The sequence below is a fragment of the Danio aesculapii genome, chromosome 10 (genome assembly GCF_903798145.1).
Source record: "Danio aesculapii chromosome 10, fDanAes4.1, whole genome shotgun sequence".
In the NCBI taxonomy this organism is placed as follows: Eukaryota; Metazoa; Chordata; class Actinopteri; order Cypriniformes; family Danionidae; genus Danio; species Danio aesculapii.
Genome location: NC_079444.1, coordinates 24,786,349 through 24,809,257, shown reverse-complemented (window position 1 = coordinate 24,809,257; position 22,909 = coordinate 24,786,349). Strand labels below are relative to the sequence as shown.

At 31.8% G+C, this 22,909-nt stretch overlaps 2 protein-coding genes across 2 annotated transcripts in view; both read left to right on the top strand.

Moving 5' to 3' along the window:
• Positions 1-7,806, top strand: part of ilk (integrin-linked kinase) — a 32,401-nt gene extending 24,595 nt beyond the window's left edge. The window contains exons 8-13 of the mRNA XM_056466876.1: positions 40-149; positions 2,305-2,432; positions 3,946-4,067; positions 4,597-4,696; positions 5,066-5,196; positions 6,116-7,806. Coding sequence (XP_056322851.1) covers positions 40-149; positions 2,305-2,432; positions 3,946-4,067; positions 4,597-4,696; positions 5,066-5,196; positions 6,116-6,265 — 741 coding nt within the window. The 3' untranslated portion in view covers positions 6,266-7,806. The remainder of the gene's footprint in view (positions 1-39; positions 150-2,304; positions 2,433-3,945; positions 4,068-4,596; positions 4,697-5,065; positions 5,197-6,115) is intronic.
• A 2,343-nt stretch (positions 7,807-10,149) lies between these two features.
• smpd1 (sphingomyelin phosphodiesterase 1) lies at positions 10,150-22,268 on the top strand. Its single transcript, XM_056466986.1, has 6 exons — positions 10,150-10,585; positions 13,101-13,876; positions 15,642-15,813; positions 17,877-17,953; positions 18,264-18,409; positions 20,088-22,268. The coding sequence occupies exons 1-6, from the start codon at positions 10,373-10,375 to the stop codon at positions 20,477-20,479; spliced, it is 1,776 nt and encodes a 591-aa protein (XP_056322961.1). The 5' UTR covers positions 10,150-10,372; the 3' UTR covers positions 20,480-22,268.
• Positions 22,269-22,909: the final 641 nt, after the last annotated feature.

Here is a 22,909-nt window from a genome sequence, read left to right as displayed (position 1 = left end):
CCTCTGCTCTCTCTCGCTCTCTCTCTCACTCTCTGTCAGCTGTGGAAGGGCCGCTGGCAGGGCACAGAGATCGTGGTCAAGATGCTGCATGTGCGGGAATGGACTACCAGAAAGAGCCGGGACTTTAATGAGGAGTACCCTAAACTAAGGTGAAGAACCAGTAGTCCTGTGTGGTCACATTAAAAAGACAGTTTCCCCCAAGATGTGTGAATGAATGACATTTAGAATCACAGTTATTATAATATTATATTTAACTCGATATTTCTATTAATAATATAAATAATATTTAAATAATAATATTGTTTAAATCAGGGTTGTTATATATAAAAACATAATAAAGTATATTTTAAAATCTTTTTAAAAATAGTTAACAAGAGCACATTTATCACATTTGGCTGCCAGTTAATTGTGATTATGACAAATCATTGTCTGTTTTTGGGCTTTGCATTGTTTTGTGTACTTTTTTCTTCTCTAAATGTAGTTCATGAATATATAGATTTGGAAAAAATGATGAGACCATGTGAAAATTCTTTGTTTTTACTAGTTAGTTAAGTAAAAGTTAACACATGTTTTATTGAATAAAGGTCTGATAATATTTATTCCAAATTTCACATATAAATATTGTAATTTTGTAATGTGTATTTTTGTAATAATATAATTTAATGTTGTATTTTTTCAATAATAATGTTCACAATTGTTTTTGTTTTCTTTTTGTTAAATTCTTTTTAAATAATTATTGTTTTTACCAGCGAGCAAGTCAAAACCTTCATATTGTATATTATTACTTTAATACTTTTTATTTATAAATAAATAAATAAGAACAGTTTATATATAAATATAAATAAATAAATGTGCTAAAAATGAAAAAAGATAAGTAGATTACTAAAGCTTCAATCAAATGTTTCAGTTGAAATAATAACTATATAGAAATGTTTCTTTGATACTTGGAAGTTTCCAATTTTCAGACTTTATTCTGTGGAACACAAACAGAACTCAAAAGGTCAAAGTCACACTTGAATAAATACTGAAGCTTTTAAAGTTCAAAAAGGCCACAAAAACACCATAAATGTTTCTACAGTATGTGACCATTTGCACAATATTCAGTCTCAAATTACAAAGTGGCTTTGTGTGACAAGCATGGCACAGTTTAATTAGTTGAATTACTGTAACCAGATCATTAAGAATCATTATGACTGCTTTTTTGATTTACTTATTTGTTGAATAGACATGACTTATGTAAACGATCAAGTTTCTTTGACGTTTAAGGGCATGCGGTGTTTATCGTCTTTGAAAATATTTTAAGTGCCATTTTAACAATGTGTGAGCTCACAATAGCAAGCATGTCACTTACTTTGCAATAAACTAAACACATTTGAGAGTCCAAAAGCTTAAACTGTGTGATGAGCAGGACCAAACAAAACCTGATTTTGAGAGGTGTTTTAAGAGCCACAGTTCAGGCGAACAGCAAAAACCTAAGCCGCACATAGTAGTTCATGATGAACAAAATGCAGAATACTAAGATAAAGAATATAAAGTAAACAAAACTGTGGCAGATGGTTGAGGAACAGCTTGGTTCTAGTATCAAACTGAGCCACTGACATCCCGAAATAAACTTTGAGTCTTTTAGTAAAACACAGCATGTCTTTAAGTAGGAGGAGGAACTCTAATCTAAAAACGATTGGATGGACCTAATGGATATACATGTATATCAATATTAGGAATAGGACAGCAAAATAATTCACTGCTTGAAGACACCATTTTGTATTGTGTTGTGAACATTTTTAAGACATTCATAAGAAAAAATGCATACAGATTTTTTTGAAACAGTATTGTCCATCTTGCTGATATTAATAGTTCCCAACAAAGTCAGAGCAGAACATATTTAATCCCCATTTAAAGTGCTGATACTCAAATGTCATTTCTCAAAAAGTCTAGGTGAAGAAGTATTTAAAGGGATAGTTCACCCAAAAATCTTAATCTCGTTCATGTGATTTTTATTTTTTATGATTTTTTTTTGTTCAGTTGAATACAAAATAAGATATTTAGAAAAATGTTGGTTGATGGTACCCATTAACTTCCATAGTAGGAGAAAAATGGCTATGGAGATCAATGGGTACCATCAATAAACATTCCTCAAAATAACTTATTTTGTGTTCAACAGGAGATATAAACTCATAAAGATTTTGAACAAGTGAAACATTTCAGAGAAAAAGGGACATTTGTGGTCTGTCATCTGTCAGTTGTGTCCATTGTGTCGGTGGTCTTTTGTGCGCGTGTTCATTTGTCCCTCTCCACCTGCTGTAGAATCTTCTCTCACCCAAACGTGTTGCCCGTGTTGGGGGCGTGTCAGTCTCCACCCGCCCCTCATCCAATCATCATCACACACTCTATGCCCTACGGTTCCCTCTACAACGTGCTGCACGAGGGCACCAGTGAGTAAAACCCACACTGTTTGTCTACTTCATTTCAGTGTTGAATGTTGAACATCACATTTTGACCCACAAGAAATGCATTAAAAAAGGCTAGATTTAGTACTTTTAGTAGAAAAAAATTACTTTCTTAGTTTAGGAATATATATTATTAGCCCCCCTATGAATTTGTTTTTCTTTTTTAAATATTTCCCAAATGATGTTTAACAGAGCAAGGAAATTTTCACAGTGTGTCTGATAATATTTTTACTTTTGGAGAAAGTCTTATTTGTTTTATTTCGGCTAAAATAAAAGCAGTTTTTAATTTTTTTTAAATCCATTAGCCATCAAAATTATTAGCCCCTTTAAGCTATTTTTTTTTTTTGGATTGTCTACAAAACAAACCATCGTTATACAATAACTTGCCTAATTACCCTAACCTGCCTAGTTAACCTAATTAACCTAGTTAAGCCTTTAAATGTCACTTTAAGCTGTATAGAAGTGTCTTGAAAAATATCTAGTCAAATATTATTTACTGTCATCATGACAAAGACAAAATAAATCAGGTATTAGAAATGAGTTATTAAAACTATTATGTTTAGAAATGTGTTGAAGAAATCTGCACTCCTTTAAACAGAAATTGGGGAAAAAATAAAGGGGGGACTAATAATTCTGACTTCAACTGTATATAAGTTATTATGTGTTTATTACTTTTATTTAAATACTATTAAGGATTTCAGACTTTTTTTTACTTTAAGAACAAATATTTTAGTTCCTCATAATACATTTTTTTTAAATATATTTTTAGTAATTTTAAGTAATCTGTATTTAAGTAATTTAATAGGTTCATTATTTGCTTATTGTTTAATTAATGGTTCAAAGATAATTAAACAATTTAAAAATGTTTATGGAGTGCTTTTTGTATTAAGGTGTGTGTGTGTGTGTGTGTGTGTGTGTGTGTGTGTGTGTGTGTGTGTGTGCGTGTGCGTGTGCGTGTGCGTGCATGTGCGTGTGTGTGTGTGTGTGTGTGTGTGTCCGCGTATAAAGATACACTGTATATATATATTTATAAATACACATATACACGTAGTTATATGTGTGTGTGTGTGTGTGTGTGTGTTTACGCCTATTGATTAACTATTTTCATACTCTTATTTAAAAGTCAAGAATAATATTAATTTACTTTCATTTGAAAGACTTTTTGAATACTCATGTTTTGATGTTGTATGACTAATCATAAATTATTGAAACAAACAACAAAAGTCATATATTCAATGATTTAATAAAATCCTTTTATTCAAGTGAGATTATTAGTGCAAATTCTCAGATGTTTTTTTTCTCTTGAATGTTTTACTCTATTAAAGTAAATTATTCAGTATTCGGAAAAAATGAATGTCTTTAATGCAGTTTATGTACAATTCAATTTCAGGAAACAAAGCTGTTAACGCACATCACTGTTTTGTTTAGACATTTAGCTTTGTACAAATGTAACTGAATGTCTCTTCTCTATTTTCCTCTTTTTCTCTCGCTCATATAGACTTCGTAGTGGATCAGACGCAGGCTGTGAAATTTGCTCTGGACATTGCCTGTGGAATGGCTTTCCTGCACACTCTTGAGCCCATGATCCCCCGCCATTATCTTAACAGCAAGAGTGTCATGGTGAGGAACAGAAATCTCTCAGTTTCTACAACTGGGTTTTTCCACAGTCTCAGTTCCATGTGGTTCATCAGGATCTGTGCTTTAGATTCATTACTCTGGACATAGGTTACCCCAGCAGTTGCACTGTTTGTTATGTGCTGTCATGGTATGTGGAACTGATTTAGTGAAACAGAATCTGCTATAAACAGATTTGTGTGCATCCTGTCCCAAGTGCAAAAATAAGTAATGCTGTGAATGTACAATTTTAGGCTTTTCAATGTCTTGCTTGTTTGTATATTATAATTTAACTTAACCTTTTTCTATATGAATGTATTTTTAAAAATGTAGTTTACTCCTGTGAATCAAAGCTGAATTTTCAGCATAATTACTGCAGTCATTGGATCTTTTAGAAATTATTCTAATGTGCAGATTTTTGCTCAAGAAAATATATTATTATGTTAAGCATATTAACATGAGCATATTTGTTTTGCTGCTTTATATATTTGTGGAGATCGTGATAAATATTTTTTTCTTTTCTTTTTTTTCCTAGATTGACGAGGACATGACAGCCAGGATAAGCATGGCAGATGTAAAGTTGTCATTTCAGTGTCCTGGTAGGATGTACTCTCCTGCATGGGTGGCACCTGAAGGTATCGGATTTTATTTAATTTTATTTAATTTATTTTTTTTATTTATACGTTTTTGTAATACATTTATTTGTATATTTTACACGTTATAATAGATTTTATTAGTTAGTAGATTTAGTGTCTTTCATTTTATTGTATATATTTTTATCATTTTGTAATTATTTCATTTTTTTTATTTTATCTATTTTATTTGTTTTTATTTTGTTATGTATATATATATATTTTTATTGAAACTATCTATCTATCTATATCCATATATAGACAGACAGACCCATATATATCCATGTATAGACAGACAGACTGTCAGTCAGTCAGTCAGTCAGTCAGTCAGTCGTTTGACACATTAACATCTCCCTTCATATCTGCTTTCAGCTCTGCAGAAGAAGCCAGAGGAGATCAACCGGCGCTCAGCTGACATGTGGAGCTTTGCTGTGCTGCTCTGGGAGCTAGTGACCAGAGAGGTGCCATTCGCTGACCTCTCAAACATGGAGATCGGCATGAAGGTCAGACGGACTCCATCACACACACCTGACTTTGTTTGTTTCCATGATCCACGGGGTTTGTTGAATGTTTTTCTCTGTGGTACTGTCAAGACCAATACAGCAAAGCTATTGGTTTGCAGTAAGCATTTTTGTCAGGAGAGCTATACTAGAATTGGAGAATGGTGGACTTTGTCTTTTATCAGTTGAGTTTGTCACCATTCAGACACATTTCCTATGTCTGTGCTGGTGTGTTCACCTATGTTTAAAATCCTCCAGATTACCAGCAGGACTAATTGTTGTTAATGGGTACCATCAACCAACATTTTTCTAAATATCTTCATTTGTATTCAGCTGACCAAAAAACACTCATGAAAAATAAAATTAAGGTGAGACAATTTAGATTTTTGGGTGAACTATCCCTTTAAATACTTCACCTAATAATTTCATATACACATAACCACAATTTGTTAAATCATTATAAATACAATCATGTTTACATAAACACTATAAATGTAGAGGACTCTCTCCTTCTGAATCCCCGGGTCTGAATATAGAGACCTGCTGCACCTCTATCCACTGTGTCTATATTCAGACCCAGGGATTCAGGAGGAGAGAGTCCTCTTCATTTATAGTGTTTATATAAACATGATTGTCTTTATAATGATGTAACAAATTGTGGTTATGTGTATATGAAATTATGAATAACGTATATAGCAGGACATTAAATCACTTACTGATTATTTCTTTGCATTTTAACTTTTGTAAACTATAAAATCATGGTTCTCCTCATGGTTTGTGTCTCATTTGTTGTTCGCTCCCCATCTCGGACCATCTTTTGAAAAGTTTCTGAGGTAGTCTTGAACTGAAACAGGGGGGTTTCATGGCCCTTTAAAAAACTGGACCAAAATCAAACAAACCTTATCTCTTGTGTGCCCATCAGGTGGCGCTAGAGGGACTACGGCCCACCATCCCACCCGGAATCTCCCCTCACATCTGCAAACTCATGAAAATCTGCATGAACGAGGACCCTGCCAAGAGGCCCAAATTCGACATGATCGTGCCCATCCTGGAGAAGATGCAAGACAAATAACCACACTGCACAACACTGACTTCACAGTATTGCCTTAAAGAAAAAGCTTGCTCAAAAATGAACATGAACACACTATTACTCAAGTGATTTCTGTTTTACTGTCGAACACAAAAGAAGATCTTTTGAAGAATGTTGGAAACCAGCAGCCATTGACTTCCATAGTAGGGAAAAAAACAAATACTGTAGAAGTGATTGGCTACGAATTTCCAACATTCTTCAAAATATCTTCTTGTGGTAAATAAATGATTGAGTTTTCATTTTTGGGCGAACTGTCTCTTTAAATTTCACCACTCACCAAAGTGCTCTATGCCACTGTAAGTCCTCTGCTAAAGAAAGAAAGAACGCTTTGTTGAAGCGCTGTTGAACATTTTTAAAAAGCCACGTTCTCACTATCCTCTATATTCTTATATGCAATCATTGAAAATGACGCGCGCGTTTGTGTGTTCATCAGCCTTTACATGTTCTCTGGAGCGTTTACAGAAAAACACTCCTCTCAAAACCTCTTTTCTATAGCCATTAAACAGGAAGTGGCGACAGTGAATGTACAGTAAATATAATGTCAGCTAACCACTCCAAACTTCTGCTTCTTTTTCGCTCCATTTCTGTCCACTTTGCTCCTTCAAAGGAGTCATTTTATTAGTCGATGTGTCCGTTATTAGTATTTAAAGCATCCTGCCATTGCATTTACACTTTTAGATTGTCCCTGATTGCAAAAGTCAGATTTATTTACATTAAAAAAGATATAAAACAGTGCAATAATGCATAAGCTAATGCCATTTTATGCCTTGTCTTGTAAAAAAAATAATTAATAAACCAAAATAAGAAGTGCCCACACTATCATGATTGTATTGTCCCTCTCATAGCAGGGAGATTCATGTTATAAACACCTGTTACATTAAATTAAGGTACCGTAAATGCAAAAAATAAAGGAGACATTTACACACGTCACATCAAATGTGAGAAGTCTTGTGCCACAAATATCATGGGTCAGTTTCTGCCTCCCGTAAATTGATTTAGATTCATGCATGGTTTCTGTTTTGTAACTAACATGCATCCCGCTCCTCCTTGTACATGTTAAGCATGTCACGTGCTGAAACGTCTGAGAGATTTTTATACTGTACACATATATATAAGTGTTTTTTTGTTTTGTTTCATGGGTGTTCCGTTTGGCAGCCCGTGAGCGCTTTTGCTTTTCTGAACACTACATCTACTTCCTTTTGCTTTCAGTGTTCCTCTTTTCAATTTGCCAGTATGCAATAGGAAACCAAGAGACGGAAACAAGCATACTTGACATGCATAATTGTGTCTTTATGTTTTAATTATTATAATTTGACAGTGTTTCTTTTTGTGTTTTGAAAAGCAGAAAAACAGACTGATTTTCTAACTTATGCTCAGTTTTCTGACCCTGTGAGGTTTTTAATGAACGTTCATCTGGCTTTTCTGTAGTCTTTATTTTGGAGATTTGGGCTGTTTATATTTTATTCGTGATAACTAAAGTTTACTAAAGGAAATAAGAACAAATAAAAATGTTTTGGCCATGCTGAGAGTTTCAGTCGGTTCATTTGTTAGTCCTGAGATGGAAAAGCAGAATTGTGAAATTCTGTAATAAATATGAATTTTATTGTATAATGCAGAATTTCACAGTGTTTTGAAATAATTTGGACGAATAAATGAAACGTAGGACTGAGTATTTCATAACGTGTCTATGAATGTTTTACATTTTAATATTGTTTACTGTTGTACTGCAGAAGGTATTTTAGTAGTAGAAATAATTTCTTAATAAACATTTTATGGGCGGTGTGGTGGTGCAGTGGGTAGTGCTGTCGCCTCACAGCAAGAAAGTCACTGGATTGAGCCCCGGCTGGGTCAGTTGGCATTTCAGTGTGGAGTTTGCATGTTCTCCCAGTGTTTGCATGGGTTTCCTCTGGGTTCTCCAGTTTCCCCCACAAGTCCAAAGACATGCACTATAGGTGAATTGGATAGGCTAAATTGTCTGTAGTGTATGTGTGTGAATGAGCGTCTATGGGTGTTTCCCAGGGATGACTTGCAGCTGTAAGGGCATCCGCTGCATAAAACATTTGCTGGATAAGTTGGTTGAAAATGAATGAATTAATAATCATTTTATACCTCCATGTTTTAATATAATTGGCATAAAAGGCTTTTGTTTTGCCCTCACTCCGGTGTCTCTCTCTCTTCCCAAAGTTAGACAGACAGATAAACTCTTTTCAACACTTGTGATTATGGGAGAATGCTGCTTTATTCCATGCCACATTGAGTTTGTTGAAACAGAGTGAAACTATGTAAAAAGGTGTACATACAATGAGCTATAGTTATTTATGTATATAACATTAATATCTGAGATAGAATATAAATACAAACAGATAATGAACTCACAGACAATGCTACAGATGATCACAGGATGAGTGGATTGTGTGTCTTATTGTAAGGTGTTCTTTTAAATGAGGCAGTTAACTGATTCCAACTATCTGAATGTTTCTATGGCAACAACAATTTAAAAGAAGCTAAATGACTAGGCTTTAACTTATGGTTTATAAATATTAATATTTAGTATATGATCCAACACAGCTTTACTAACGGTTTCTTAAGTTCCCAAAAATGTGGGTAAGGGGGTAATGTGTAAAATGGATAACTGCAATCTAGAAAAATAAATGGGAAATATCATTTGGCTAAATAAAATAATAAAAAATAATTTATGGGGTAAATTTTTGTACATTAACAAAATCTTTATTAACCCCTCAAATTATTAGTCCTCATGTGAAATTTACATTCTTTAAAAAATAATTTTGTAATTGATATTTATCAAAGCGCATCATTTTTACAGTGTTTCATTTGATGTTTTTCATAGTTTTTTTTTGTTTTGTTTGATTAGAAAAAATATTTATGTAGTTTTTTATGTAAATCTGCTAATGTGAATATTATCAAACCAAATAGTTATTTAAATTATATTTTAAAATGTGTTTAAACATTGTATTAAACATTCTTTCAAACATTCAAACAATGTTTAAAGCACTCTGTTAAACATTCATCATTCATTCATTTTCTTTTCGGCTTAGTCCCTTTATTATTAATCCGGGGTCGCCACAGTGGAATGAACCACCAACTTATTCAGCACATGTTCCACGCAGCGGATGCCCTTCCAGCCGCAACCCATCCCTGGGAAACATCCATACACACTCACTCACACTACGGACAATTTAGCCTTCCCAATTCACATGTACCTCATGTCTTTGGACTGTGGGGGAAACCGGAGCACCCGGAGGAAACCCACGCGAATGCAGGGAGAACATGCAAACTCCACACAGAAACGCCATCTGACCCAGCCAAGGCTCGAACCAGTGACCTTCTTGCTGTGAGGCGACAGCACTACCTACTGCACCACTGCGTCATCTTCTGTTAAACATTAGTTAAAAATGACATTTTAACATGAGGGCTAATTTTTCCTTCATCTATGTATATATTTCAGATTTATTTTACAATCTATGAGACGAAAAATTTGTCACGTCAATGTCCAAATGCAAGAGTGTATGGGTGTTTCCCAGCGTTGGGTTGCGGCTGGAAGGGCATCCTGCGTAAAACATATGCTGCATAAGTTGGCAGTTCATTCCGCTGTGGTGAATAATAAAGGGACTGCTGAAAAGAAAATTAATGAATGAATAAGCGTCAATGTCCAGTGCAGTAGTGTATGTAGTGTTTATTTTAGAAGGGAAAAATATTAATATTATATTAAAGTTAAACTAAAATGTTAACATAATTGTGACTCATCAAAAGTCTCTGTTGTCATTTCAGTGTTTACAAAGCAGTAGAGCACATGATTCGTCAGTTGCTTTGTCAGCAGGTCACGTGATCAATCAGCTGACGCTATATGTAAACTAGTCGGGTCGCCCGGGACGCGCTACAGCGTGAGGACAGACTCTTCGTTATTCACAACTGCCAATAAACAGGACGCAAGGTCCCCTATTCTCGTTGCTGGTTTATTTACACACACACAGTCCACGCGTGGCTCCTCATCCACAGGCGCTGTTTTCCTGTGCGGGTCGACAGGGATGTAGAAACGGGGGTCTGAAAGTTCCTCAGCGCGCCGTCGAAATGAAGCGTCCGGTGTACGAGTTGTCAGTTTTCTTACTCTGGAGCTTGTTTTTTGGGCCTTTGTGTTCCTCCTACCCTCTTGAAGGAGGAACAGATGTGCCTCAGCTGAGGGTCGTGGAGGAGCTGGACCGGTTGAAGCTCGGTTTCGGATGGAGAAACTTGTCCTGCACGCTGTGTAAAGCGATCTTCGCCTCGGTCGACATCGCGCTGCTGGTGAGATCTGCTGCTGTATTTACCTCCATGATGGTGTTTGTGTGTTTAAAGTCATCCTGGCGCATTTTTAGTAGTTTGTCTGTGTGAGAGAGTAATAACTGCTTCTTAGTTTGTATTTTGAAAATCGAAAGTGAAGTATATAGACTGCAGTTTACAAATATAAAACCAGCTTTACCCATCTAGTTGTAAAGTGTCAAAAAATGTAATTAAGCATATGTACGTCATAAAAATAGTTTAGTTGAGTTGTGTACAAGGTCAATGCAAAATTAACATTACCGTAATAAACACATATAACGTATATGACTGACAATAAACATTGCATGCAATAAATATTACTGTAAAATGTGCCAGAATTGGCCAAGAATGTCTGTTTTTCATCTGCAGACCCTTGACAGAATGTTCAAAAGTCACACCTACAAATAGAAACCGAGCATAAATACACTGTCACGTATGTAGAATATACAAACACATTTACACACATGTACCATCTGGATTTTGATATACATTTGAAGTTTCTAGCTAGTTATTTTACATTATTTGTATGTACTTTATGGTAGATAAACCAACTATTTTTTCAAATAGCCATGCACATAGTACACTATAAATATTTATATTTATTTTATTCCATTGTAATTGTATGCTGTTGTTGTTATTGTTGTTATATTTACTGAATATAATTTACTGAATATATATTTACTGAATAAAAAGTCAGAATTATTAGCCCCCCTTTGAATTTATTTATTTAAATAATTCCCAAATAATGTTTAACAGAAAAAACAAGGAAATTTACACAGTATGTCTGATAATATTTTTTTTTCTGGAGAAAGTCTTATTTGTTTTATTTCGGAAAGAATGAAAGCAGTTTTCAATTTTTTAAAATCCATTTTAAGGTCAAAATTATTAGCCCCTTTAAGCTATATTTTGTTTCTGATAGTCTACAGAACAAACCCTCGTTATACAATAACTTGCCTAATTACCCTAATCTGCCTAGTTAACCTAATTAACCTAGTTAAACTTTTAAATGTCACTAAACTGTATAGAAGTGTCTTGGAAAACATCTAGTAAAATATTATTTACGGTCATCATAGCAAAGATAAAATAATTCAGTTATGAAAACTATTATATTTAGAAATGTGATGAAGAAATCTTCTCGCCGTTAAACAAAAATTGGGGAAAAAATAAACAGAGGACTAATAATTAAGGGGAGCTAATAATTCTGACTACAACTGTATATCCATTTATATTATTTATTTCTATATCTTATATCCGTTTTTAATGCACAACCCAAAACACCTAATAAATGAAACTGAACATAAAAAACCTGTCGTCACACATCCTCTTCTAGCTGATCTGACTCATGATGTCCAAACACCTCCAAGCCACAAACACCAGCACAAACGACCTGTTAAACTGCTGCTATCAAAAGCAAAGCATTTAACAAGTTCATTTTCTCATGCTCTTAAAGGGACCGTTCACCCCCCAAAATATGAAAATTCTGTTATCATTCACTCACCTTCCACTTACTCCGAACATGTTTGAATATTTTATTCTGTCGAACACAAAAAAAGACATTTTAAAGAAAGATTAAAAAACTCTAAGCATCGACTTCCATAGTATTTGTTTTTCCTACTATGAAGTCAATGGTTACCGGTTTTCAGCTTTTTTCAACATGTATTATTTAGTGTAGACTAGCCGATATGAGTCATGATGTTCAAACACCTCCAAGCCACAAACACCTGCACAAATGACTTGTTAGATTGCTGCTGTCAAAAGCAAAGCATAGTTAGTTTCTTTTCTCATGCTCTTAAAGGGACAGTTCACCCAAAGAAATGAAATTTATGTCATCAGAAAATCATGTCTTGCTCCAAAAATGTTTGAAATGTTTGATTCTGTCGAACACAAAAGAAGATATTTTGGAAAAAAGCTAAAAACATATAACCATCGACTCCCAAAGTATTTGTTTTTCCCACTATGAAGTCAATGGTTACCGGTTTTCTGCTTTCTTCAAAATGTATTATTTTGTGTAGAGCAGAAAAAAAGAAACCAATAAATGTTTGAGGGCAAGTAAAATGGAAGTAACTCTATTTTTGGGTGAACTATCTCTTGAAAATGAGAAATAATAAGTTGAAATAAGAGGTTTCGAAACACAACTGAATTCTAACTGTTTTCAAACTGTCCAAAATTAATCAAAAAGTGCTCAGGGGTAGCTTAAATAATCTGTCGGTGGTCTTTGGGCATGGGATTCATCAGAATAAAAAGCAAAAATCAGTCTAAAGCACTCGAAAAATGTGGAAAAAATATTTAAAAGCCTTTATTGACATGGCTATTCCGTAAAACTGCGCCTACGTGTTTCGGCAAACACTTGCCTTCATCAGAGAAACAGTGATCAGGTGTATCTGGAGTTTCTTTGAAATACTATGGTCTCATGACTCTATATCTGTACTGAAATAATATATTGAACACAAGGTCACAAGGTCAACTTATTAAACTGTGTTTGTGTCGTCTTTGTTTCCAGAGTGACTCAAACATGGAGCGAGTTTCTCAAGCTTTAGGAGAGGTGTGTGTCCGTCTTCACCTGGCCAATCCAGACGTGTGTCGTGACATCACTGCACTCTTCCGCGCTGATGTCATAAGAGCGCTCCAGGAGTCTTTCCTCTGGCCTACGGAGGCCTGTGCTGTCCTGGTTGGACCTTCATGTGGCCATTTCGACATTTACGCCCCCTGGAATGTTTCCTTACCACAAATCCCCAAACCTCCAGTCAAACCGCCTTCTCCACCCAAACCAGGCTCTCCACGCAGCAGGATCCTCTTCCTCACAGACATCCATTGGGATGCAGAGTACGCAGAGGGCAGCTTTGCAGAGTGTAACAAGCCTCTGTGTTGTCGAAATGACTCTGGAAGGGCCAGTTTGAGGCACGCCAGGGCAGGATATTGGGGGACGTATAGCAAGTGTGACCTGCCTTTGCGCACAGTGGAGAATCTTCTGGAGAACGTAGCTAAATCGGGTCCATGGGATTGGGTTTATTGGACGGGGGATATTCCTGCTCATAACGTGTGGTCTCAGACGCGGAACCAGCAGCTTAATGAGCTGGTCACCATTACCAGACTCATACACAAACACTTGGGCCGAAACGTTACAGTGTATCCTGCGGTGGGGAATCACGAGAGCACGCCGGTCAATAGTTTTCCTCCTCCGTTTGTGCATGGAAATCATTCGTCCCGTTGGCTTTATGAGACCATGGCGAAGGAGTGGGCACCCTGGCTGCCTGAGGAAGCCCTGGAGACCATACGGTAAAGCTGTAAATATAATAATAATAATAACAATAATAACACTAGTAATAATAATAATAATAATAATAACACTAGTAATAATAATAATAATAATAAAACTAGTAATAACAATAACAACAATAATAATAATAATAATAATAATAATAATAATAATAATATTAATAAGACTAGTAATAATAATAACAAAAATAATAATAACACTAGTAATAACAATAATAGTAATAATAATAATAAGACTAGTAATAATAATAACATTAATAATAATAATAATAATAATAAGACCAGTAATAATAATAACAAAATATTAACACTAGTAATAATAATAACAATAATAATAATAGTAATTATAATAATAACAATAATAACACTAGTAATAATAATAATAATAACACTAGTAATAATAATAATAATAATAATAATAATAATAATAATAAGACTAGTAATAACAATAACATTAATAATAATAATAATAATAATAATAATAATAATAAGACTAGTAGTAATAATAATAACAAAAATAATAATAACACTAGTAATAACAATAATAATAATAATAATAATAAGACTTGTAATAATAATAACATTAATAATAATAATAACACTAGTAATAATAATATTAATAATAACAATAATAATAATAATAAGACTAGTAATAATAATAACATTAATAATAATAATAAGACTAGTAGTAATAATAATAACAAAAATAATAATAACACTAGTAATAATAATAATAATAATAATAATAATAATAATATTAATAAGACTTGTAATAATAATAACATTAATAATAATAATAAGACTAGTAATAATAATAACAATAACAATAATAATAATAATAATAATAAGACTAGTAATAATAATAACATTAATAATAATAATAATAATAATAATAATAATAATAATAATAATAATAATAATAATAACTCTAGTAATAATAATAATAACAATAATAACACTAGTACTATTAGTAGTAGTAGTAGTAGTAATAATAATAATAATAATAATAATAATAATAATAATAATAATAGTAGTAATAATAATAATAACACTAATTATAATAGCAATAACAACAACACTTATTATATCATTATTGTTTTTATTATTTAACTAATTAATAAATTGTTAATATTTAATTTACATTAACTGAATTATTGCACATTCAAGTATTATTATTTTTTATTATTGTTATTAAAATTTATTATTGTTATTATATATAATTAAAATAATACTATAATTGTTTTTGATTTTTTTTATAATTATTATTTTTAGCAGTAGTAGTTTAATAACTTGTTTATTACTAATATTTCTTTATTTACAAGTATTTTTATTATCATTATTATTATTGCAGTTCCAGAAATAATTTTGCTTAATACTAACTTTTATTTACAATGTGTTTATAATAATAATAATAATAATAATTATTATTATTATTATTAATCTTAGCAGTACGGTGGTGCAGTGGGTAGCACAATCGCCTCACAGTTAGAAGGTCTCTGGTTTGAGTCCCGGCTGGGTAAAACATATACTTGATCAGTTAGTGGTTCATTCCGCTGTGCTGACCCCTGATTAATAAAGGGACTAAGCCAAAAAGAAAACGAATGAATTATTAATAATAATAATAATTATTATTATTATTATACAATTTATAATAATGGTAGAGTTGTGTTTGATCATTTTCGTGATAATACCTGCTGGATCTGTATAATTATTGCCGTTATTATAATTGATTAATATTATCATCTATGTAATGTGTGTTGTGCAGCCGTGGTGGTTTCTACAGCGTGGAGGTTGAGCCTGGATTAAGGCTTGTGTCTCTGAACATGAACTTCTGCGCCAGAGAAAACTACTGGCTGATGGTAAACTCCACCGACCCGGCAGATCAGCTGCAGTGGCTCATTCACATCCTGCAGGAGTCTGAGAACAAGAGAGAGAAGGTGAGAAACCAGAGATGCTTCATCAGAAAACAGACAAACGTGATCAACACTCCTGCTCCAATACATCATGGCTTATTGGAGTGTGTGAGTTGGAGGGGTTTAAAGGGTTGGAGCCGGTAAAGCAGATGTGTGACTGTTGGTTGTTGCATGTTCAGCTTTTCAGTTTGACACTTGCAGTTTTGTTATTGCACTTGTGTTGCTATTTTGATAGTATGCAGAACATGCTAATGCAATGCTGGAGTTTCCCTACTGCTTCTACCACTGAATCAGGAACCACATTTCATGTTTGTTTTCCTCCACAAACATCAAGATCTTTTCTGTGGTTTAATTTAGATTTAGATTTTAAATTAGGTTTTAGGTTTAATTGTTGTTTTCTTTGTGTTTAGTTTTTTATGCATTTAGTTTAGTTTTTTGTAGCACTTTTTATTTTATTAGCTTATTTTTTGTTTTGTTTTTTGTAGATTGAATTTATTTAATGTAGTATTTTTGTTTTAATTTAAATCTTTTTGCAGCACTTTTTTTATTTTTTTAACTTTTTTTATTTTATCATTATTTTTAAATTTAAGTTTGCATTTTTTGTCTAACTTTTTTTCTGTCATTATATTTGTCTGTCAATTTTGTTTGTGGTTTTGTTTTATTTTTGTTGTTTGTTTCATTTTGTGCATATTTTTTGTATTTTGTTGTTTATTTTTGTGATGCATTTTCATTTTGTTTTTGTATTCTATCATTATTATTATTATTATTATTATTATTATTATTATTATTATTATTATTATTATTATTATTATTGCGATTATTATTATTATTTATTTTTTATTATTAATATTGTTATGATTATTATTATTATGATGATGATTATGATGATGATTATTATTATTATTATTATTATTATTATTATTATTATTATGATTATGATTATGAATATTATTATTATTATGATTATTATGGTTGTTATTATTATTATTATTATTATTATTATTATTATTATTATTATTATTATTGTGATTATGAATATTATTTATTTATTATTATTATGATTATTATTATTATTATTATTGTTTTTTTATTATTATTATTATTATTATTGTTTTATTATTATTATTATTATTATGATTATTATTATGATTATTATTATTATGATTATTATTATTATTATTTTTATTGTTTTTTTTTTATTATTATTATTATTATTATTATTCAATTTTACTTTTTGGTTTGCAGTTTTTGTGGCTTTTCTTTTTTGTAGTGTTTTACTTGCTTAATATGTAGCTTATTTTTATTATTTGTTTGTGGTTTGAGTTTAATTATTTCATGTAGTATTTTTGTATGAATTGAAATGTTCTCATTTATTTTTGATTTTCTTTTTGATTTGCATTTTTTGTGGTTTGATTTTTATTTTTTCTTTGTTTTGTAAGTTTTGTTTGGTTTTGTTTCATTTTTGCAGCACTTTTGCAGATTTGTTTACATATTTTATCATTATTTTTAAATTTAAGTTAGCATTTTTTATTGATTTTTATTATTATAATTTTTTCTGTCATATGTTTTATATTTGTCTGTCAATTTTGTTTGTGGTTTAGTTAGATTTGTGTTGTTTGTTTCATTTTGTGCAGTTTTTTTATTTTATTTTTCTGTTTTATTTTTTTTGTTGCATTTTCATTTTGTTTTTGTAGTGTTTGGGTTTATGCTATGCTTGTTCACAATACTTTTTAGTTTTATGTGTGGTTTTATTTATTTATTTATTTTTTGTATTTAGTGCTTTGTTTTCATTCTGGTGTTGTTTCAGTTTTATTTTGATATTTTTTGTCATTTATTTTTATAGGTTTGTTTTGCTCTTTACAGTTTTTGATTTGTGGAAATTTGTGTGTGTGTGGTTTTATTTATCTTTTCATTTTGTTTGTTTGGGGTTTTTTTTTTTTTTTGCATTTTTTTTTTTTTTTTTTTTTTTTTTGCATTTTTTGTTTTTAGTTTATTTTGGTTTATTTTGGTTTTAAATTTCATCAGTTTTTTTTTTTTTTTACATTTCTGTTTTGTCTAAGCTGTGTGTGTGTGTGTGTCTGTCTCAGATTCACATCATCGGTCACATTCCTCCAGGTCTCTGTCTGAGCAGTTGGAGTTGGAATTACTATCATATAGTCAACAGGTCAGTCAGTCAGTTTTCTGTCAACTCTTTATGTCCTGCTGTAAAGTTAACTTTCATCTCTTAAACCCATAGCTGTGTCAACAAAAATGCATGACTGCAGTCTTAAAGCATTATAAACACTGTCTTTTATCACCACAAAGGTCATATAGTTAGTTTTTTTTTAAATGGGTCATGTTGACTGTAAGTGCCTGTTTTTGAGATTGTCCTGTTCATTTACTGTATGTACTGGTGGAGGTATATAATGTACTGGTTAATGGTTCACTTGTGTTTTGTTCTCTTTATTTCTTTATCGTTGTGTTTTGTTTCGCAGGTATGAAAGCACTATAACCGGTCAGTTTTTTGGACACACACACACGGATGAGTTTCAGATGTTTTATGATGAAGAAACATTGACCCGTCCACTGAGTGTGGCTTTCATTGCTCCGAGTGTCACCACTTTTGTCAACCTCAACCCAGGTGCTCACTCAACACACAGCGCTTACAATATATGTGTTTGTTTTAGTCTAAATCTTATTTCATTTGAGCAGCTTCTTATTTATTTCAGCTTTTGGGTCATTTTATTTTATATTCTTTCTTTTTTTTTGGAAATTAAATGTTTTGTAGTAATATTGTTTGGTTAATTTGTCATTAATAATATGTTTGGTAGTTCTATAGTTTTTAGCATTAAGGGATATAGATTTGTAAAAATATATATATTTAAAAGATTTTTATTTGAAAAGATTTTAGTTTATTACAAGGTGATTACATTTTTAGTTTTGTTTTTTACTTGTTTATTAGTATTTACTTCTACATTTTAGGGATTTTTTTAATGTTAGCATGCAGTATTTGTTGTTTAGCATTTGCTATTTTTTATGTTTTTTTATTTTAAATGTTAGCAAATATTTGGTAAATAAAATTATTTTTTAATTCATTTAATTTGAATATATTGACGTTATTATTTTCTTTATCCTTAGTGAATTTAATCTTTAGTTATGCATTGTTTTTCAGTTTAGTTGTTTATGTTACCTTTAGTTTTTATTTGTTTTACCTTTTGTCTTCTGTTCTATTTTTATTTTATAATCTTTTTAAATACTTTTTTGGTTGTCATATTTGTTTTGTTAATTTGGTGATGTGTTTGTTATATAATTCGTAGCATTTAGGGATACTATTTATTTATTTATTTTTATTTATTTATTTATTTATTTATATTATTTTTATTATTTTTCTAAGGATTTAATTTATTATGTTCAAATATATTTAGTTTTATTTTTTACTTATTTATTATTTACTTAGTACATTCAGTATGCAATATTTGTTGTTTAGCATTTGGTTATTTTTTTTAGCATGAAGTAAGAATGTTAGCTTATATTTAGTACATTTTAAATCTTATTTCAATGTTTATTTTAAAATTTACTTAATTTGAATATTTTTTAATGAAATAAATTTTCTTTATCCTTAGTGAATTTGACCTTTTTGTTTTTCAGTTCAGTTTTTTATGTTTGCATTTGTTTTTATTTGATTTAGCTTCTGTGTTATTTTGGGTCATTTTTATATTTCGTAATCTTCTTTATTATAATTTTTTAAAATACATTTTTGGTAATCATATTTATTTTCTTAAGTTGGTCGTTTGTTTGTTTGTTTGTTTATTTGTTAGCTATCTAGTTATATACTTTTTTAAGGATTTAGTTTATTATTTTAGACTACTTTTTTGATTTTCTGACCTATTTAGCCTTTGCTCAGTACATTATGCATGTAATTATTTGTTTAGCATTTAGTTATTTTTAGCATAAAGTAAGAATGTTAGCTTCTATTCAGTACATTTTATTTAGTACGTTTATTTTTACAACACTTATTAATTTCATATTTTAATGTTTATTTTAGAATTGACCTCATTTTGATCTATAATTGTTTTGTTTTTGTATCCTCGGTGAAATATACTGTTTAGTATTCTTTTGGTTTTGATATACATTGTTTTTCAGTTTTTGATTTTTTGTTGTTGTTTTGTTTTTTAAGCATGGGAGACATTAAAAGTATTATGAAAAAATTATCTTTGCCGACAACATGATATCCATTAAACCTCACAATAATTTTAACTATTAAAAGAAGTTCCCCATTGAAAGATTAATAAATCATGTTTTTTTTCCTTCATGCTCAGGATACCGTGTGTATTACGTGGACGGAAACTACCCCGACAGCAGCCGAATGGTTCTAGATCACGAGACATTTATTCTTAACCTGACTCTGGCCAACAACCGGCCCTTAAAACCAGACCCGAGCCCGTCCTGGACTCTTCTCTACCGAGCGTCCGAGGCCTACGGTCTGTCCACACTCTTCCCTTCAGACATGGAAGCTCTAATCAAACACATGGTGAATGACGATCGCGTTTTCCAGCGATTTTGGTATCTCTTTTACAAGGGCCATGTGTCTAAACCCTGCACAGACACATGCAAAACCTCTGTCATCTGCCTCCTGCACAGCGCACGCTATGACCTGCTGACCCAATGCAGCCCGCTGCACGGAGACACACACAAGAAGAGCATGTGCTGAGGAGAATGGAGAAATCAAAGCTCATGTTTTCCAGTAAGGCTCCATCAGTTAAGGTTAGTTCATTTTATTATATAAATTAAGAATGAACAGCATCAACAAGCAACTAACATTAACAAAGATGAATAAAACCGGTAATAAATGTATTATTCGTTGTTAATGTTAGTAAATTACTAGATTAAATCAGTGTTTCTCAACCACGTTCCTGGAGGACCACCAACACTGCATGTTTTGGATGTCGCCTTTGTCTGTCACACTCATTACAGGTCTTTCAGTCTCTGCAGTTGATCTGAATCAGGTGTGTTTGGTTAAGGAGACATGGAAAATGTGCAGAGCTGGTCCTCCAGGAACGTGGTTGAGAAACACTGTATTAAATAATAGTAAATTAAAGGGGTAGTTCACCTAAAAATAAAGATTCTGTCATCATTTACTCACTGCACTAATCACAAACCTGTTTGAGTTTCTTCTGTTGAACACAAAAGAAGATATATATTGATGGTTATGTTGATAACCTGCAAATATCGACTTCCTAGTATTTGTTTTTCATATTATAGATGTTCAGTGCGGTTTGAACATTCTTCAAAATATCTTCTTTTGTGTTCAACAGAAAAAAGGAAAGCCATAGGGGTTTGGAAGCACTGGAGAGTGAGTAAATGTGTGTTTTATTAAATTTTTTTGGGTGAACTATCCCTTTAACTACTGGACCTTATTGTACAGTGTCACACTGATTCTTTCAGCACTTTTTTTCTGTTTGTTACATTTGTTTTTGGTGATCAAATCAATGGTTAGCTGACTTGCTGTGAACGTCGTTGGTATTTAAAGCCGTTGGTATTTGGTTAAAGGGATGGTTTACTCAAAAATAAAAAATCCTTGATCATTTAGTCAGCATCACGTCATGTAAGATGGGGACTTTTTCCCTCAGTAGGACATTAAAGAAGATTTGTTTGTTGAAATTTTGGTTCTTGGTGATTCAGCAAATGTAAATCAGCAGTTTGAAGCTCAAAAAAATTCAAGGTAAATAAAAATGGCGATACACAGAGGTCTTATGAAGCGAAACGATCAAGAAAATTGATCTTATTTATAACATAATTATATTTAATTCACAGCTTCGTCAAACTCTTTCCAGTACGTTCAATGTAAAATCATTTTAGCTCGCCTGGATGTGGTTTTTGGACTTTAAAAGTAGTTGCATTCACTGGTTTTTGGAATTTCTGAATCACCAGACCACAGTTTTATCAAATAAATTATCTTAACATTTTACTGAAGAAAACAAAATGCACTTAACTCTTGTGGGTGATTTATTTTTAGGTGAACTGTCACTTTAAAATAGGACTTGAAAGGTCCACGGTTTGTGTAAAGGTTTGTCATTTAGGGCGCTGAACCAGAGACGAGTTTTATCTGATGAAAATGAGCTCATGGCTGAATCATGCGCTGTGTTTGTGCCTCGGAACAACCACAGTTCCTCCATCTTCAGCCTTTATTTATTCTCAATGCTGTGGTTGTGTGTTTTCGTCACTCATGAGCTGATCGTGGTCTGTTCATCACTTCCTGCATTGACCTACAGTTTGCACACTGGAGTCTGAGTCAAGTGACAATGTGGACTTGAAAATCAAGTCATTGAACTGTTTTAATTAATTAAAAAAAAAAAAGTTCTCAAAGATGTTATGATCATGTGATTTACTTGCGGAAAATGATTAGGCAGTTATTGTGGATCTTAATGAATGTTAAAATCAAGAATGATTATAGGTTGTAATTATTGAATAAAGCTATTTTGCAGGTTGTTTGATCATTATTTTAAGTGTTTTTCACATGGAATTAAACAGTGATAATAATTCTTTGGTAACATTTATTTGAATTTTTTAGCATTTTTATTTTTAGTTTATAGTTCACTCATTTCACTTAGTTTAGCATTTAGTAACTGAAATATTTTGCAACGTGAAGAAAAAAGAAAAATATCTTACTTTTAAGCTGTAATACATCAATTCATAGTCACTGATCAAATCTGAGAGTAAAGACATTTAAAGTGTTGTGCAAGTTACCTTCAAAGAACATGCAAACATCCCACAGGAACAAACAGGACTCCTGCGGAAATCCTACAGGAATAATATTCTGCCTGCTATAGCTTGTGGTCTTCTTGCTTTATTTTTCCCTTTGAACAACTACATTTTAGATGAATTGAGTTACTCATCATGTATAGAGTAAATTATTACTGAACAATATTTCAGTAATGCCTTACACTACAGCATATCACAGGTGCATTACTTTTATAATGCTACACTCCCACCACTGTATATTTATAATGTTACTTGTTAATGGAATGTTTACTTCAGTTTTGCGTTAACGTAATGTTTTGAACGTTGTAGAATAGAGATTTTAAAAATCTCTTCAATTCATGTTTATTTCTATAGCACTTTCACAATGTAGATTGTGTCA